The sequence below is a fragment of the Poeciliopsis prolifica genome, unplaced genomic scaffold (assembly GCF_027474105.1).
Source record: "Poeciliopsis prolifica strain line A6 unplaced genomic scaffold, Auburn_PproV2 SCAFFOLD013, whole genome shotgun sequence".
Taxonomy (NCBI): Eukaryota; Metazoa; Chordata; class Actinopteri; order Cyprinodontiformes; family Poeciliidae; genus Poeciliopsis; species Poeciliopsis prolifica.
This window is the reverse complement of record NW_026562388.1, coordinates 8,116,467-8,136,056: the sequence shown is the minus strand read 5'-3', so window position 1 is coordinate 8,136,056 and position 19,590 is coordinate 8,116,467. Positions and strand designations below refer to the sequence as shown.

General features: G+C 36.8%; 1 protein-coding gene across 1 annotated transcript; it reads right to left on the bottom strand.

Annotated features, from left to right (window-relative positions):
* Window positions 1-870: 870 nt before the first annotated feature.
* On the bottom strand, window positions 871-18,137 carry lck (LCK proto-oncogene, Src family tyrosine kinase). Its single transcript, XM_055038757.1, has 13 exons — window positions 17,980-18,137; window positions 16,614-16,723; window positions 16,067-16,127; window positions 14,400-14,490; window positions 12,673-12,771; window positions 12,438-12,541; window positions 11,158-11,307; window positions 10,924-11,076; window positions 8,398-8,577; window positions 5,728-5,804; window positions 2,667-2,820; window positions 2,409-2,540; window positions 871-1,628 (listed from the first exon to the last, which is right to left on the bottom strand). The coding sequence occupies exons 2-13, from the start codon at window positions 16,716-16,718 to the stop codon at window positions 1,432-1,434; spliced, it is 1,503 nt and encodes a 500-aa protein (XP_054894732.1). The 5' UTR covers window positions 16,719-16,723; window positions 17,980-18,137; the 3' UTR covers window positions 871-1,431.
* Between the last annotated feature and the right edge of the window lie 1,453 nt (window positions 18,138-19,590).

The following is a 19,590-nucleotide window of genomic DNA, read 5'->3' as shown; positions in this document are numbered from 1 at the left end:
AGTAGCCTTTTATACAAAATAAATTTTTATTCCAACTTGAGTCATTTATTCGATGACTACTTTTTATTTTTTTTCATTGAGTAAAAAGTCGTTTCACTCTTAACTTGCTTACCATTTCTGGGTGCTTTACTTAACAATTTTGTCTCATAGAAACCACTTTACTTCTGCCTATTTATCTCATTTCAATTACTCTTCCTCTTTTGAGGTGCCTTGTTCATCAAGTAAAAGTATTTGAGGGTCTTCTTTAATCTAAGATCATGAACCACAGCTACAGTATATTATTATATTGATCAAAATGACATCTGAAGGTGAAAGGGGGAAGTTTCAAAGCCTGAGAAGCAACTGTGAAGCATAGGGGCAGCGTCATGTTGTCTAAGTGTTTTACAGGATGGATTGATTCACTTCACAAAACAGATAGCATCAATAGGAAAACATGTCTGACTTAAAAGAAAAGAAAAAATCTGTAACTCCAGATGCTCTCTCAATCCTGGCAATAAGAAAATAGAAAAATGTGCTACTCTTAATTTATCCTAATTCTCTTTTAATTAATGGGAAAAATGTATCTCAATGTAAAATTTAAAAAAAAAATGACGTGTTTCCACTTTGGTCCTGAAAACCAATTAGGTTGAAAAAGTAATTTTGTAAATTTTTTCAACCTGTTACCATATTTAAAGTGTACTTAAATACTTAAATTCTTTCTTTCTTTCTTTTCTTGTTTCTTTCTTTCTTTCTTTCCCTATTTATTTATTTATATGTATCTTGCCTGAGTTCACTCAAAGCTTGCTGTCAATGGGTTGCTGGTACTACAAAACGTAACAGACATAAAATGGTCAATTTTGGTTGAAAAACAAAACATAAAACATGTGAAGATGTATTTACAAAATCTTTAAATCAGTATCTGATGCACACCAATCACCACACTTTCAGAAATACTTTTTTTCCCTATTTATACATTAGACATTCATTCTCTATAATGAAAAAAAAAACCCATTCATAATGTACCATTTTTATAGTTAATATGCTTTACAACAATATTCAACTGGCTTATTTTATGCAACAGTACATAGCATTCACAAGAAGTTTGTTACCGTAAATAAAACTGTTATAATACTGTGGAGGTAAAATTCAACCGAGGCAGTTATTTACATTTTACTGTAAAAGCACCAGGAGTGCAGCTGTTTATTCAGCCCAGTACTGAGTCCTCCGTTTACTCAATCAGCAGGATCATCATGATTCTCTCCCCTGCTCACACATTTCCTTCAAAGGTCATGGCAAATGTTTTCCAGGTCAGTTTGATGCAGAAACAAAGCACCTCTATGTTGATCGTCCCATAGCTAACAGTTAAAAATTCAGCTTTGGCTATCAACAACCATACTGTTAGTTTGATTACGCATGTAAGTGTCTCTGTGTGTCGTTTTCTGTCCATTGCAGCTACTCTTGGTATTGCCTCTCTGTGGCAGTGAAGAAATCCTCCAGGAGGTGCTTCAGGTAGTCAAACGTGGGTCTTTCCTCTGGTCTCTCCCTCCAACACTCATTCATGATGTCATAAAGCTCATCAGGGCAGTTTTCTGGCGCTGGCATCCTGTATCCCTGCTCCAAGTTTTGGATCACTTCTGGGTTGGACATACCTGGACAGGAAATAAAATTATGATCAGTTGAAACAATAATAAAAAAAAGAATAGTAATTTGTTGATATCCACCTGACATGTACACTAAATTAGTCCTCTGTAGTGAACATTTCCCACTACTGCATGTCATTTAGTTAACTCATTTCAGTTGATAGAGAACATTTCATAGATATTTCTTTCTTGATTGCTTCTAAGGCTGAAGTTAATTCTTTCGTCATATGACAACAGTCATAAGGTCTTTCTTCAAATTGGGACTCTAGCAAAATTGTGACACGTCTAAATAACTTGTAAAGATGTTTTTTTGTTTTTGTTTTCTAAAAACTCCAGAGGCCTTGCAAAACTTTGTAAATCTACAATTCAAAACTAAGCTCAAAGAGCATCCAGTTAATCCAGTGGTAAACAAATCACTTTATGCTGCACACAAAAACTAGCAGCAGCACTGAATAATGACACTAAACAGCTAATGAGATTAAAAGGTTTAAAGCCTTCAACATCACTTAAGGTATTTAGGGAGATTAATGTTTAGTTACACCTAAAACACATTTCACATGTCTGTTACATAACTGTTCAACTCTAACTGTTCAAGTACATTATTAGTGTCAAAAATAAATATAAAATGAATGCCTAAACTTAATATTTTCTTTGTGATTCATTTGTCATCCTCTGGGTTCGTCGCTTATCTGTATTGTTCCTTTTTGTCATTGCAAAAAAAAAACCCACATATATATATATATATATATATATATGTATAAATCAAGTGTACTTGATAGGAGTATCTACCTGGATAAGGAATACGCCCGTAAGTCACTATTTCTGTGAGAAGAATCCCAAATGACCACACATCAGATTTTATGGAGAAAGTCCCATAGTTTATAGCTTCTGGAGCGGTCCATTTAATGGGGAACTTTGCACCTGTTAATAAATGTAAAAATATTAACATATATTAGGAAAAAAGTAAACACATTCACAAAAAAAAAAGTCATTTTGAGCAAATCTTTAATAACGTAAAACGATAAGTTTTGAGGATTCTCCTCCTACCTTCTCTGGCTGTGTATTCATTGTCCTCTATCAATCTTGCAAGGCCAAAATCTGCGACTTTACAGATGAGTTCATGGGAAACGAGAATGTTGGCAGCCCGCAGGTCTCGATGAATATAATTCTTTTGCTCGATGAACGCCATGCCGTCAGCCACCTGCAGAGGGCAGCACATTAGTACACGTGCCCTTTGGAGAGAGCGTTTGTCTGTGTTGAAGTGTGAAATGAATGTCTGTGAAGGATCTATGTGTATGTTGGCTCTCCAGCAGGACAGATGCACCAAAACCAGGGAGTTTACCGCTTCCCCTGGTCACTTTCTTTTGCCCTTTTACCTTTTTTTGTGCTCTTACGTACTCCACCCAGGTGCAAAGCTGTGCTTACGCAACTCAATTTTATGGAATAAAAAGCTGCAGCCTTACTTTAGACCTCTCTATTCAGTGACAGAGTTTCTGTTTCAGTCACAGACTATATGACTCATTATTAAACACAGAATGCTGATGACATCTGACTCTACACTCGATGGCAGAAAATATTTTTGCATGAGGTGTCTCAATTAAGATTTTTGCAGTTCCAAAGACCTCACCTCCCACTGTTTCTGAACAACTGAACTATTTTATGTCTGTCAGTCGAGGCTTTAAACTGTGAGGATTTGTTTGAGGAAAGGTGCGCATCGCAGAAGCTGCAATGCGTCACATGAGTGTCAGGGCAGGCTGTGTTCTTCTCAGGAACCTGAGATGTACACCTCATACTGAACTCACATTTCAGTGAATTGAATTGGGTAATTCCAGAAGGCTATGGAAATTGGTGAAAGTTTGTGTAATTGTCATCTGAAAAATGGGGTGTGTACATATATACATCTAATGTGACACTGAATAATAAAATCCAGAGGAACAAAAGACCTGTAGAAGTTCCCTCCCTAATTTAGCAAATTTATCCAAACTGTCCAACTGCAAACATAATGAGACATGTCCATCCACCTGATCTGATAGGCATCATGCAAGGAGAGTATGAATCAGAGAAGAAGCCACGAGGTCTGTGATAACTCTGGAGGCACTGCACAGATCTGCTGCTCTGGTGGGTGACTCTGTTGACATGACAACTTTTCATCTGGTATAAATATGGCCCTTAAGAGAATCCATCAAGAAAAATCAAAATGGAAAGGTCTTCATAGGTGTTCTGCGGTCAGGTGTCAGGGACAGCAAACATGTGGAAGATGGTACTTTGGTAAGATGAGACTAAAATTGATTTTGGTAAGCAAGCAAACTACATGCAGCACAAAATTAACACCTCATGTTAAATGAAACATGGTGGCAGCAGCATTGTGCTGCGGAAATGCTTTCCTTTAGGGGGAGCAAGAATATGGATGCAGGTAAATACAGTAGCAATCTTTAAAATGAAAACAGCCTTCTTATTGTTTTTATTTAAAGTAGTATGGATTTGTCTACTTTAGATATATCTAGGATAGCTATTACAGGATAGCCTTAAACATACAGCCAGAAATAAGACAAACCTAAATTAATTAAAGTCTAATTAAGTATATACTATACTATAATATATATTGAAAATTGATATTCGCAGAGTGTACGCATTTGATCAGACAAACTTTCAGCGGTTTGGGAAACAAGAATGGGCAAAAACTTCAGTTTTTAAATGTGCAAATCTGACGGACACATTTCCAATCAGAAAGAAGATGTTACAATGTATTGACTCATGGGGACTGAAAACAAAGGCACTCCACATTTTTCAGATTTTTATCTACAAACCAATCTAAAATTATGTTGGCTTTCAGTTTTTCTTTATATTTATGAAATTGTTTGGTCGGGAGGGGTCTATCACACAAAATCCCAATAAAATGTTTTGAAATTTGAGGTCATAATGAAAAAATTGAAGGGGTATTATCCTGTCATGATGTCCACTTCTGACCTGTTAGCACCTAACTGCCCTTTGATGATAACTAACTTTAAGAAGACATCAGTCAGTTTTTTTAAACATGTTCCTAGATTATCTTTTTTATACTATACTTTTGCACATAACTGAAAGACAATGTCAGATTCTTGCCAAAATAACATTTAACCATCCACCACCGCATGATGCCGAGAAGCCATGTCACCACAAAATGTTGTCGGCGTATGATGGCTTGGCATGAAAGCATCATTCGCTGTAAAACCTTCACCACACCGCTCTGCATGAAGCGTAGATCTTTGCACCGAGTTCTGACACGTCTAAGAGTTTGCCTTCTTCAGATGAAGCCGTTTGCCGTGTAATACTTCGAAACTTCAGGCTGTCTTCCTGTGGTTGACTGTCATTCCCACACCCACAATACCCAAGTAACATTTTGAAATTCCTTAAGATTAATCCTGCGTAAAAAAAAAAAAAAAAAACTTTTTGAATTAAATTTTCCTCCGATTTCTGTTTCAAATTGGTTCATGTTAGAATTAAGTCTGATTAGAGAAGGAAAAGACCTTGTCTAACCTCTGAAACTCATGAAACTTCCCACACCTTGCAGCACACATCCTGTTCACATGTTGAGAGCTTACTACATCATAATATTATCACTTTAAATGCACTTCCTTTTCAACCATCTAGTTTAACATAAGAAATCAGTTGAAAACTTTTCTCTCTGTCGATAAAATAAGCTTACAGAGATTCAGAGAAACTAATCTGCATCAGAGTTTCAGGTTCTCTCATTGTGGAGTGAACATATTTCAGCATAGTTGCCAGCCTAGATAAATCAAGAGTACAAAATAAGTTACAGTTTCAGTTTGTTTGTCCACTCCAAATCCTGTTTATTGGTAAGTAGAATGGTTTTATTTGTGTCACAGTGTCTAGACTTGTAATAATAATTACATGCACGCCTTTCTGCACACACACCCACCCAAGTCTGCATGTATTACAAGATTAGCGTGGAATTCAAGCCTCATTAATACAGTTGGTGATTTATTGCCCAGTAGGATCACACTAAGCATGAGTAATTGTAAGTATAAACAAGAGGTAATCAGGTAAATTAATTGGAATGTTAAATTATTTTTCAAAGAAAAGAATGTTAAAGGCAGACATATCTCACCTGTGATGACATGTCTATCAGTGTGTTGATGGGTAAACTGCTTCCCTCCTGTGTTTTCAGGTAGTCTACCAAGCTTCCTGCAAAAAAAAAAAAAAAAATTCAGTGAATTTTTTAATTGAAGCTTGAATATTCTGTTCCAAAATAGGATTATGACCACATTGTATATTGGATTTCAAATGGGTAAATCATAATATGTTTGGAAATTACCAAGAGTTAACAAGATGTGTAGATTCAAAAATTTCTGACAAACACCAAAACATTTCTCTGTGCCTTCAAACATTACTATAAAGGCAGATTTTAGCGCTTTTAAAATATTTTCAGTAAAATTTCAGTTAAAAAAGGAAATCTTTGTTTTTGATTCATTTTCTGTTTTGCTGATCAGGCCCATCCTCTTAACATCTCAGGCTTTAATATCTCTGCAAATCTTGTGAGATGTCCTAAATTTTTTATTATTTCAAATTTTCATGTAACGAATCTAATGTGTGGGTTTTATAAACTACTCATCTTTAAAATTGAGTGTCGCAGGCATCGTAGGTGTGATTTCCTACTTCTGGTAACTTTGAGACAGTCACACATCCTGCTACTCTGTTCTTTTTATGCATAAAGTGTATTTTTTCAGCCATTTTTAAAATGTATGAAACTGTAGAACATTTGGGAGCCTTTCCGTGATCTTAACCTACAACTTCTTTCATAACGATAAAATAGGAAATAAATGATTCTGTTCAGTGTTATGTTTTCTCTTGATCGAATCAGCTCATCAAACACATCTCATTCAAAAATGTACGCAGGAACCTGCTATTGTCAAATTCCTGATAAAACCAAACAGGAAGTGAATTTATTTTGAAGAATTGTGCTTTTGTAGAGTTATTTGACACTGCATAAGCATTGTCTTCAAAATATTGGTACATATTTTGAAGACAATGTATGTGGCACATTAATTATGAACAATGCCTAAAAGGTTTTACATCATAACTCAGAAATCTCCTACAACTGTGTGAAGTTATGGGCTGAAGAAGAGGAATAAAAATGTAAAAATGTTAGCTTCATGCTAAAGATTAAAATGTAAAACAATACAAGTAATATGCTGCGTTTGGATGACAAATGACATTTGGGAATGTATTATTCCTCATGGATGTAAATCGAGCAGGATCAGAATAACAGCAGAAATCAGCAGAAGCAACATTTCGAGGAAGTGCACTGTAATCTGTCAAGTTGACCTGCATTTTCTGATAACTAACACAGAACAATATCTCCGTTTGAAGGCCAGCTAAATCAGACCAAAGGAAATACTTTGAGGAGAATGACTGTGCCTGGAAAGAAGAGACATTAACTTCTCTGCTTAAGTCTGGAAGGTTGCTTTTGAAGTTTAAAAGCGAGAGCAATCCTCTTTGTCAAGGCCACAAAGGGCAGCTGGAATGACGCGCATGGTATTTTTCCTTCTTTATTGTGCGCAATAATGCAAAAAAAATACGGGACAAACTGTATAAAGATGGGAACCTCGACAGCAGAAGAGACAATTGTCCACACATGGATTCCGGACAAAGAGCTGGCCTTATGTGGAAACACTGCCGCTGGTTTACAAACGATAACACAAAGGCACTCTTTTCACTTCAGCTCTAAGGCTGTTGTGTTTGTGAAAGCATCTCTCAGTGCATTTTGGCGCTGTCACTCACAATAAAAAGAATCACAAAGACTTTTGAGGTTAAGGGGAAAAAAGATCCTCGATTGCTATCATCTGAATGCAGATTCTGGTCATGTGAAACCAGCAGACTGCTGTCATGCCCTTATTTTATCTGTCTTTTGGAGCTCACAGTTAGCTTAAATGAGATATCTGATATGAGAAGGAAAAGAAGGAAGACCCACAGACAGGATGCTGATCACACGGCTGCTGTAAAATCTACTGCAGGATTGTTTATGGTACCAGTGTGCATGATGAAAACCTTTCACATCAGAAACTTCCCCTCTGCATGTAAACACAATTAACCTTGCAGGACAGATCCGGAAAAGAAGAAGGGAAAGTTCATGTTTGCTTGAAAACAATTTAACACCTAAGCAGTGAACACAAGCGAGCCTAATGAGGAGAAACTAAAAATAGCCAGCATAAACAAGCTGGATCTCCTTTACTTAGGCCTCCTCACATCGCAGTCTTCATGCTCAATTGCTGGTGATGAATGCACTTTACATTTCCAGTATGTCTGATCTCATGCACAAACAAAATATTCTAAAAAAAAAAAAAAAAGCACTTCCACTGATGTTAAGTTGATTCAACAGAATTGCTGGAGTGAAGTATTCATGTGAAAACATTGTGACTCATTAAAGGGCTGAAACTTCCAGAGCTGCCTGGTCTTTTGTTCAAACGTGTTCCCACCCTGAGTCCGATAACAGATCAACATGTTTAATCCTGAACATCTATGACACAGGACAAGCACCACTCCTTTGTCTTTGCTCCTTGCTCCTAGATCACTCTTCCTAACTCTGCCTTTATTGTAACGAGGCAGGAGATTAAGAAGATGATTAATTCAGACAGGCTGAAACATATTTGACTTCTCTAAACCTTTTTGGAAGGAGCTCGCACGACTATCCCAGGACTTATTTTCTATTCATCTTTCATATAAAAACACTCCAAAGGAAGGTTTATCTCCTGTCATGATGATATTTGAGAGGACTTACCGTTTTCCATGTACTCTGTGACAATATATATAGGCTCCTGGGTAACTACGGCGAAGAGACGGACGAGACGAGGATGCTGCAGGTTCTTCATCATGTTGGCTTCTGCCATGAAAGCCTCCACTGACATGGTGCCAATTTTCAGATTCTTTATTGCCACTTTCCTGTCGTTGTTGTAGATACCTGGAAAAGGACCTCTGGATATCAATGGATGGTAAAAAAAAAAAAAAAAAAAAAAAAAAAAAAAAAACTCCAAAAAGCAAAAAACATAAACACTTCAAGTGTGAAGAGAAAATTAAAGGTACCTATATAGAATTGTCCCTGTAATTTTACTGCAAGACAAATTCCGACAAACTTTAAAGAGATTGGTTAATGTAGCTTTCTACAAGACTTGAGTCAACATGAAGGTATGAAGTTTTTACGTAGCGATGGTTTCAAAATCTCTAAAAAATATTAATCTTTACACTTATAAGGTTTAAAATTCTTGAAATGAGGGGTCAGGAAACTAGTTTTCCCTGAGTCCTATTAAAATGTGCCCCTCCCCCACTTGTTGCTGCTCAAAGACGGCTCACCGAAACCTGCATCAACTTTCTACTTTCTCACAAGAAAGGCTCATTTTCAGTCATTAAAAACTCCATGAGGATTACGTCAGCCACATTAGCACACAGCCAGACTTACTGACCACCTAACATTATGTTGTCATTCTTTTATATTTTGTAATATACAGTATTCTGCAAAGTAAGAAATAGAAAAATAAAACTTAATTTAGCAAATGTTTGATTTATATTTTTGAATGTAGAAAATACAAAACAAAACAAATCTTTCCGTTATTATTTCTGTCTTACTCAGTATATCTTTATTTTAGCAGCAGTAGTAGTAATTACAAATTTTCTCTTTAAAACAATAGCAATTTTTACATCATGGTAAATTTTTAAAATTGTAATTGTACAAGAACATTTTATTTATTTATTTATACCAAATAAGACATTGTTCTGGATGATAGTATTAACAATACTATACTTGATCAGTAATAATAATAATAGTAATAATAATAATAATAATAATAATAATAATAATAATAATAATATAATAATAATAATAATACTTGCAATAAATTCAATTTAAATGTAAAAACAGTGGGAAGAAATATCAGAAAGTATTTTACTACTCAATTTTCTTCAAGTCTCTATTGCATATGTTTTCTATTTTCCACTGTGGTTTACACACATGAAATTAATGTGCTACTAAAAGCATTTACTCATCCTGTGACGCCCGTCAAAAAACATCACTTGGTTCAAATGTGTGCTGTACTAATAACAGCTTCACATGACTCTAATGTACTCAACCAAAGCTGTAGCCAATCAGTTCATTCTTTCTTTCACATAAAACACTTTCCTGCACTCCAAGCATGAAGCGTATAGCGATGAGGGAACAAATCTTTATCTACTAATGAAAGCATTCCTCTTTCTCTTTCTTCTTCTTTTGGTAAAGCACTGATGGTTATCACGTATAGTGCCTTAACACACAATACTTACTGAACTTTTAACCCAAGGATTTCAAAATTTTTGAATGTAAAATCTGAAAAGTGTGGCATACATTTTTACCTTTATTCAGTATCTTGATTTATGCTTTATGCATTTTATGCATTTAGAGCAATGAGTGTATTTTCTTTTTTAGTAGCTCAAGCTCAGTCTGATTGGACAATGAGAATTTGTGAACATCAATTTTAATCAGATTCACGTTTAGGTCATTCTAACCGTTGAATATCCTCTGCTCAAAATCACGTAGCAGTTCTGCCTTATGAATAAAAACACAGTTTTTTTCACACTTCAGAAATACGTATTACTGCGTGTTGATCTGTAAAATAAAATCCCAATAAGTTTTTTTTGCGTGACAAAATGTGAATAACCTGAATCGAGGTACGTGGTTGCTCTCATTTCATTTGGATGGGGTGGACAAACAAAGAGCCCAGATTTCAAGCTGTACAATGATGCGAACAAAAAGTGGCAGTGAAATGAGGGCAAGTTCCATGGTTAGTAATGTTTAGCTTTTGTTCAGTGCTGTGTTTTGGACGTTAAATGGTGCTGGCAAATGAGGATGGAAAATAGCGCGGAAATTATCCCTTCAATTGAATGATAATGAGGTTGTGGCCTAACCGATGTGCTTGAGATCAAAATGGTTAGCCCCTCTTGTTTAATTTAACGCTCCATAATCAGATTCAAAGTGTTGTTGGGAGACAAATCCTAAAGAGTCATGAACTCATCAAAAGGTTAGAGAAGAGTATTTGGAGAAATGATGCACAACAGGGTTAATACCACACATCATTCTTTTCCTAAGCAGCTCAAACAAGCCTACAATTAGGACTAAGCTGAAGGAAACTCTTCTGCACACACTGCAGAAAAACTCTGGCTCCTGGCAGGCACGCAGTCTCGCTCCCAACCAGACCAGGCATTTTCACATGTGATGTTTCTGTGCTACATTTTTTCTGAGTACACAAGTTAAATCTCATGCAAAAGGAAAACAGCTCACCCATCCAGACTTCTCCAAACTGTCCTGCTCCGAGCCTGCGCTCCAGCTTCAGGGTCTCTCTGGGGATCTCCCACTCGTCCTGCCACCAGGGTTTCTGTGGCACCCTGGACTGACAGGGCTTCACCAGGACTGTGCACAATCCATCTGATTCACCTGGAAAAATACAACAAATACAGCTTTTCAACTCCTGAGTAAACAGAAATGTTGACTGGATCCATTAGGAGGCACACATACGGGAGTAATGTTGGACGAGCTCCTTCAGGGAGCTGAAGGATATCTTAGTTGTGATGTAGAAGCCTCCATCGTCCATGTTGCGGATCCTGTAGTGCTTCACGCCCTCCCCCGTGTTGTGGTCCAAATCCCGGACTGATAATGAATATGACCCTGGAGCAACATTAAAAATGAATAGTGAGAAAGTTACAAAAGCATGTTTTGACAAAAGCAGGAGAATAACACAATTAGACAGCAATGCCAGCAGGTTTAAACATTTATTTTACTTTTAACATCATTTTCTGACTGGTGTGTAAAGACAGGTGAAAGAACTTTCTAGACATTTTTTTATAAGATTAATTTTTGCAAAAATATTTTATTAATACAGATTTTCAGTGTTCATTTCAACCCCAGGTGTTTAAAATAGTTTGCTTGGTGATTTCCATTAATATAATCATTAAGTCGCAACAATATTTCCTGCAAATCTGATGAATCACCAGTTACTTCTTGAAGTGCTTCCCAGGGGGACAGACATTTAATGAGGCTAATGGAGTTAACTGGGTTCAAACTGGGTTAGGGGTCATCCTAAAATTGCTTGTTGTGAAGTCCTGCAGTGTAAATTCTCAATTTCAGTTCATATCTCTGAAAAGTGTTTTTAATTTGGGTCAGAGTGAGTTGATTTGTTTACATAAAACCAGTTTCTAGGCCACCCGTAAAGCAAATTATCTACCGATTGCTTTGATGCATCCTTGTTAAGTAGCTCAGTTTAAACTTTAGTTAGATTTCCTCAGAGTATTTTCATTTGATTGTGATTGTACAGCATTTTCGGAGAAAATGGGAGATGTAAAGGACAAAAAGGACACATCAAAGAAACAGGACCTGAGAGAAGCATGAGTCACTTTTTTATCTTCAATATCCATTTGCAGATCATGTTGTTTGTGCTAAGATGTTGTTTTCTGTTTGTCTATGTTGTATTTAATATCTTTAATAGGTTTATAAAAAAAGAAGATTTTTTTTTTTTTTTACAGAAGATGAATTAATGTTACTTAATATCTGATCAACTGAAAGCAAATTTGAAAAAAATAAGGAGGTAAAAGAAAGTCTCAGGGGTAATTTGGGTTTTTAACAAGAAAGCAAAACTGAAATCAAATAAATAAACCCAATAAGCAAACAGGAAGTGGGGTATGGAAAATTCAGCCCCAGGGATGGAGAGGGTCTGAGTCATGCAACATGATTTGTTACTTGTTCCATTTATAAGATCTCTGCACATTTATGAAAGGAAGATTAAAACGAGAGCATTTCACCTTTGGAAGTCTCGCTTTCTCGAATCAGGAAAGAGCCCTGCTTGTTCCCTGGAGCCAGGAGGAGCCTCATGGCATCGTTTCGAGAGATGTTCCTGAAGAACCACCTGCAACACAAACGTACTTTGAGCTAACCACTTCCTCTCCCTCAGAGACCCGGCATGCATCGCACCAGTTATGATCTCAAATGAGATGTTGCCGAGAGTGGTAACATTATGCTGCTTCCTCTGTGACGTACGATTCAGTCTCCACTGTGGTCATTGCGATGAAGTTGTAGGGAATGTAGCCCCGCTGTCCTGTGGTGAGCGACTCGGCCAGGTACCACTCTGCGTCGTCCCTGGAAGACAGAACAGATGCCAGCTGTTAACAGTGCAGAAGAGTTGGTTGTTTTAAATTAAGCGAAACCAAACATTCTTAATGAACTGTTATAGACTTGTGGATTCTTTGCAGCATTTATAACTGCAGCATGAAAAGGACCACAACATGTTTTGCATGCAAAAAATGACTTACGCGCACAAAAAAGCTCATAATTTACTTTTAATCTCCCCCACTGTGAGCACAGCTTATTTAAAGCCTTGCAGCAAAAAATGTTTTGACAAAATCTAATTTTAGTCAAGCTATTTCACATTCATCATGCCCCCCTTTCTCATACTCAGCACTTTCAGACACTTTTTGCAAATTCATTTAGTTGTTAAATATCCAACATTTTTAATAATTTTATATTTTACCAGAAAATATATGAATCAACCCTCAAGTGTAACATTTTTAAATTTTGTTTCAGTCATTTCTTGTATTTTCTCACCTATTACGTGTCACAGGCTAATTTTAACTTCATTACATCAAACAATAACTTTCAGCAGAAGAAAGAATGACTGAAATATTCTGTCACGTCTTTAAAAAATGTCTTGTTTATGACAAAAATGAAGTTTGTTAGAAAAATAATGAGCTGGTCTTTAACCAATCCCACTAAAACCTTTATTGGTTCCAGTAAAATTGCTATTTTTTCTTGCATTGTTTTTGCTGACATTAGTCATTCAGATTAAGTGGCAGCTCGAAATCTAACTTTGTACCGCAGAAGTCAACTGAGCGTTAGCACGTTACAAGAGCGAATGGGAGAGAAGCTGCACAACACTGTCAAATTCAGCTATAGATTTGGATCGATCTTCTAAAACTCTTAAAGCACACAAGTTGGTTTTTTAAGTTATGAAATATCAAGTGATCAAAATATTCTTCTGAGCTATGAGAATTTTGAAATCAGTCAACAGTAAATAAGGATTATTTAAGCTCGGATTATGTAATAAATAGAAACTTAATTAACCATAAATAAAAACTGTGTATGTTTACCTTATTTTTTACAAGATGGATTCCCAAGATTTAAATGTCGCCTCTGCGATGTTCAGAACTTCATGCAAGAGGAAGTCTTTCATAACCCAGAAAGCATACATATGCAAATCTTAAGGACGATTTTCTGAGTTTGTACACATCTTATGCTCGTTCAAAGAAAGCAACTTGTTTTTAATCATGTAAATATACAAAGAATCTGCAATAAATATGACTTTTGATTTCTTTTCTTGAAAGGTATTCTCCACATCAGAGTTTGGGTGTCTTCTTTGTACTTTGTATTCTAAGCACCTTTTTTTGCATTGATTACATTTTCTATATTTGAAGCTGACTGGAAACTTTGGCTGAGCTCATGTTTTCAGAGCATCCTTGCTCGGGAAAAACACCGGAAACATTTTGAGTTCATGATCTGTTCTCAGAACCACAATGACACCAGAACCAACAGCAAGAGACTTTTATATGTCATTTATGTGATTTTTGGTGTCAAAAGTTGTTAAATATTCTCCAAATCAAATTTGAGTTACATCCATCGGTTGTTCCCGGGGAGGAAATTATAGCTTTAGCTAGAGTTGGACGCATTTTACATTTGTGAGTTTTGTTTGTATGGATTTAAAAGTAGCTCACTTGTTGATGATCTTGAGTTTGTCTCCTTTATCAAAGCCCAGGTCTCCTTCATGTTTGGGATCATAGCTGTAAATGGCCACCCCGATGTTATCTGCAAAAAAAAGCATTCATAGTTTTAGTCCTATGGCCAGTGTTCAGTGCATTGTGTGTCTTTGAACGGTTCTCTGAATGGTTTTCTACAAACTACACACAGCAGTGATGGCTAAGCTGAATCTCATCCTCCTTGACCCATGCCGCATAACATTTCTGTCATAAAACCTCTTACAACTATCACTGTTTCCTTTTGGAACAGAATTTTTGCTGAACAAAGGTAAGATCTATTTTGGATAAATTAGAAATATGTTTTCTTAATCAGTTCTTCACTATGTTTTAACATATTTTAGAGGAAGGCAGTCCTTGTTTTTTTGGGAAATTTTGTTCGATGACCTAGGTCCTACATGCTTTTATTCAGTATGTCATCAATATAAATACATAAATAGAACATATTTATTTTACAACAAAATAAATTAAATGCAGAAATATGCATCGTTAGTTAAAACCTCAGTAACAAAATTAAGTTTATATTGTTTCACGCTCTGGTAAATGCAAAACCGAAGCACAGAACGTGAGTTTATAAATTCAGATGCTCTATGTTTTAAAAGTAAAGAAAAAATACTATCAAATAGTTAAACTCAACTTTTATATATATGAAGTACATGACAAAATGTTAATATTTTCTATTAAAGAATATATTTGAAAAAAATTATTTACATCTCAGTCCCAAGTAGGCTAGACTATTATGATGATCAACCTCGCTGGATTTCTAAATTTGTTATGTACACGCCACAGTTATGCAAAATATTATTGGCTACATGCTCACAGGTACGAAGAAGACAAAATTTAGTTTGGCTATTATTTTATTATGGGTCCAGTTTTCAGATTCTTGTACCAGTTACTTGTTATAAACTTCAAGTTTTAAATCTCAGTATATAGGAAATACGTTCAACGTATTGAAAAAGTCAACTGGTTTTGTGTTAACCAGATCGCTCCGGTCCAAAAGTGACAATAACTTAGTTATTATGTATAGAATTGCATTTAGTTGTCCCAGAATTGGGCAAATAATTGGAGAGATACAAAAGGCTGACATGGGACATGTAGAACGTGTAGACTTGTGGAAGGATGCATAAGGTAATTTAAATTCTATTCATAAAATGTTCAAAAATTTGCATATATTTGTTTGCCGATACTTGGATTGACTGAAATAAAGTACATTTGACTTGTAAACTACATTTACAAGAATCCCCAGGATGTTGAATATTTCCAAGCGTCAACATGGTGATCGAGCAGTCGGCTACATCCGTAGCTTTCATTTTAAAGAAAACGAAGAAAGGAAACTTGCGTGGACAGAACAAAGTTGGAGGAAAGTGGAAAATGTTGAGTAAATAGATTCTGAAATGAGCATAATTATCAGTTCTACCGTCCTTTCAGAATGAGAACAGTATTAGGCAGGACGAAAAAGCATATTCAACAAACTCATCGAACGTTACGTTTGCAGTGCTTTCGCCCCTATCAAACGAATACATTGATACATTTAATTTAACACGGAAACAGTTGTTTAACTCAACTTTTTCAAACACAGATAACTCAAGAGAAGCTTTAATATGGTGAGACAAAGTCAGGGGATATACCTGGTAAAGGTGACATCGGGGGTGTACTCTGTGATGGATACGGAATCACCTGATCTGTGTACTGAAGGAACAAAACCATGATTGAACAAACAAAGAAAACAATGTAAAACTTCAGCAGACTCTTGTATGTTTCTGGTTTGGGTAACCAGCTCTTGACGGTAATTGTTGTCCGTTTAGTGTTTTTTTTCACTCTCTCTGCAAACAAATGAAACGCCACTGTGTTGTGTGACACGCAGGTGGTTTTCTCCTTAACGCCTAATCTAATGGGACATCTCAGTCACAGCGAGGAAAGAAAAACACTGAGGGAATAGTTGTACTCTTTCTTAATCACACACACAAAAGACAGCTTCCCTTGCAGTTATGCAAGGTATTCAACTCTGTTGTACCGAAGCGCATTGAAACACATTGTACTGTATCATGTTTACTCAAACAGACTGAATGGTGGGAGCCCATGTAAAGTGAACACTTTCTGGCTTCAGTTCATGTGTGGTCATTCACATTCAGCCATTTGTGCATTTGTGCAAACATGAGCTCTGCATCCACTTACTGGATTGCAGGCCTGCGGAGGAATTGGACAGTTGCAGTGTTCGCAAATTTCGTCCAAGTTCTCCATCCATTCGCCGTCTGAGTCCGAACTGCAGGCGCATCCCATCTTTTCTGAAATTTCAAACAGACAAGTTACTTCTTCAAGACTTATGCTCACAAAACAATTACTAAGGCTTCAAATAAACATGGCAATTACAACATATTATTAGTATTACTCTTATTATAACTAAGAAGGTTCCACTATCCTAAATCAGGACAACTCTGACCGGTAAGAGGAAATGTTTTGACACAAAATGGAGGATGACAGCGTGAACGCTGAAACTTTTGCGCTTTTGGTTCACTTAAAACACATGCCAGTTCAGAGCCCTCCGAATCCCCTCAGAAACAATTTTCCTCAAGGCTCTAATGGTTTTCTTTTAGAAATTCACAGCAATGTTAATCTCGCATAATCTGTCGTCCGCATGTGCTATGTCTCGTATTTTCACACTAATGCGGCGTATAAACCAACTTTCTCAAGCCCGCTCATGGAAAAAGGGTCAGCGGGCTAATCACAGCCGACGTCTGTCCCAGAGGCTTAAAGCCGTGAGAAATCTGCAAAGGTCTAAATAACAACCCACCATTTGCAGCAAAGAGCTCCTTAGGATGAATCACAAGGGGGGTCACCCCCTTCTGAAGACCTTCTTTTATTATCAGATCTCCAAGGCTTTCTGGCCCACTCTTGGGGAGTCACACAAGTCAGTATTTTCCACTGAGGGGGCTTCCCTCTGCCTTTTTCTTTCTTATCATTACAAGCAGCTGAAGGCCTTTTCCAAACAAACTGCTGAATGTTAACAGGATATAGCAAATATGAACACAACAAGCACTCAAGATCTCAGTGTTGAGGACACTTTCAAATAAATTTTTGTAACACTAAGACGCAAATTGAGACCAGAGGTTAATTTTATGCCACCTTTGAGAAAATAATCTCTAAAATAAAGTACCTGTAATTCATTTGAGAAGTTTATTGTTCTGTTTAACAGAAAAGACATGGTTGGTGGTTTACTTCATAGAAAACGGATAGACAAATAAATATTACATAGTAGAAAGGCTTTTATATTGATCATTTAAAGCAATAATTGTGTGTGATGATGTCATCAACCTTTCTGAAACTTCTGCTTTAGCCTTATGAGAGTAAATAGACATAAATCAGAGACGGAACACAGCTACTTGGATAAAAATAATTTCTTAAGTCATTTTCCAGTTGGCTGAAGATTAAATATTTGCAAAAAACCAAAACAAGTACATATTTATGTCAATGTAATGCTGTCTTCAGCAACATGTTTAAACTCAAACTTTTAAGGTTGAAACATGGCAAGTCTTTTACTCACCTGTTAAATTAATTGAACCTTTCCTCAAATGTCCAAAAATGTCAGAGTTCAGATGCCGCCATCAAGATTCCCTTTGTTCAGACCTGAATTTATTCTTTCGAGCTATATGTCGAGAGAGCAACTGTTTTACACACCAAGAGCTTGGTGTGAAGATGTCATCATCCGCCTCTCTTATTATAACTAAGACTGCAAACAGACTTGATGCGGTATCTCGTACACACACACACACACACACACACGCACACACACACACACACACATGCACATATGGAAGAGCGACCCAGAGAGTTTCCTGTCGTTGAAACTTTGAGGGTTGCTCTGCAATCTTTTTAACAGGTGCTGAATGTGCAGCTGTGTGAAAGCAAAGGGGAACGTTATGGGCTCCAAGGCAAAAAAAAAAGGGGGTCAGGACAACTCCTCTATCCAAAAAATGAAAATGTTCCAGTACAGTTAGAAAAGGAGGGCTTTGTAGGATGGTGGTGACGCTACGCATGTGTATTTTTGTCTTGGTTCTCAGCATGTGATGATGTGGGAGTCGCTGACCTTTGCAAGGTGCACCAGTATGCAGCTGACGCGGTAATCCCCGATTAATCAACACAAATAGAAATTAAAAGTCACACAAGACCTTAATGAAACAGATCACATTTGCCCCCAAAGTGATATCACATTAGCATATTTGGAGCAGCTGTGCTTCCTCTCTTTTTGGTTTAGTATCAAGAACACATGACTACAAACCTAAAAAAATATGTTTTTTCATTTAATGTCAATTAAAAATAGTTTTGACCTTTTTTTTAATCTGAAGTCCAATCAAATCAAACTTGAAAAAAAAAAGATTTTATGTGTCACATCACCAAACATCACTTTTCTTAAAAAAAATAATAAAATAAAATAAACTTTGCATAACATGGGTTTGTGGGGTCTCTCTCTCTCTCTAAGCCCCTGCAAATACACTTCAGACACTTCAGGCTGCGGGCCGCATTTCTTCTCTTGTGGTGAACGGATGCTGCAGTAGAGCTTGCACCGGCAGGAAGTCAGTCCAAGCATCACAGACAGTGCACAGAAATATGTGCTCTGAAGGCTGCCACAGCTTAGATTGAGTCTCGCTCTTGACAAAAACCACCCGAATTCTCTTTTTTTCCGTTAGAAGTGAAATTCTGCAAAAATAAGGGTGTTTAAGTTTTCCACATCATGATGCACTCCAGAGACTTTCTGGTAGCTGTTTTTACTAAATTACCTAATATGTGTGTGTAAACAGTATCAGAAATTCTCAAGTCGGAGGGCTCAGCCAGCTCAGGGTATTCCTGCTCCACATTTGTCACTGCTTCCAAACGTGGTTGGAAATCACATTCTGTTACGCAATCAAACTGAGATGCTATCGACGCGCAGAACGTTTTCCAGTCCTCCTACAGCCCGCTTTGCGATGCAGGTGCAGTCTTCTTTTATGCTACCGATGCTTACTACTCGCACACAACTTATCAGCGTTAGCTGAGAGCTGTGCATGCTTTATTTACTCTATGATGTCAGCTTTAAAGGATGTGTTAGCATTAGGTATGCTGAAGAAAGGTCAGGGGAGAATATCTGAAAGCCAAACTTGAGTGGCGTGAGAAACAC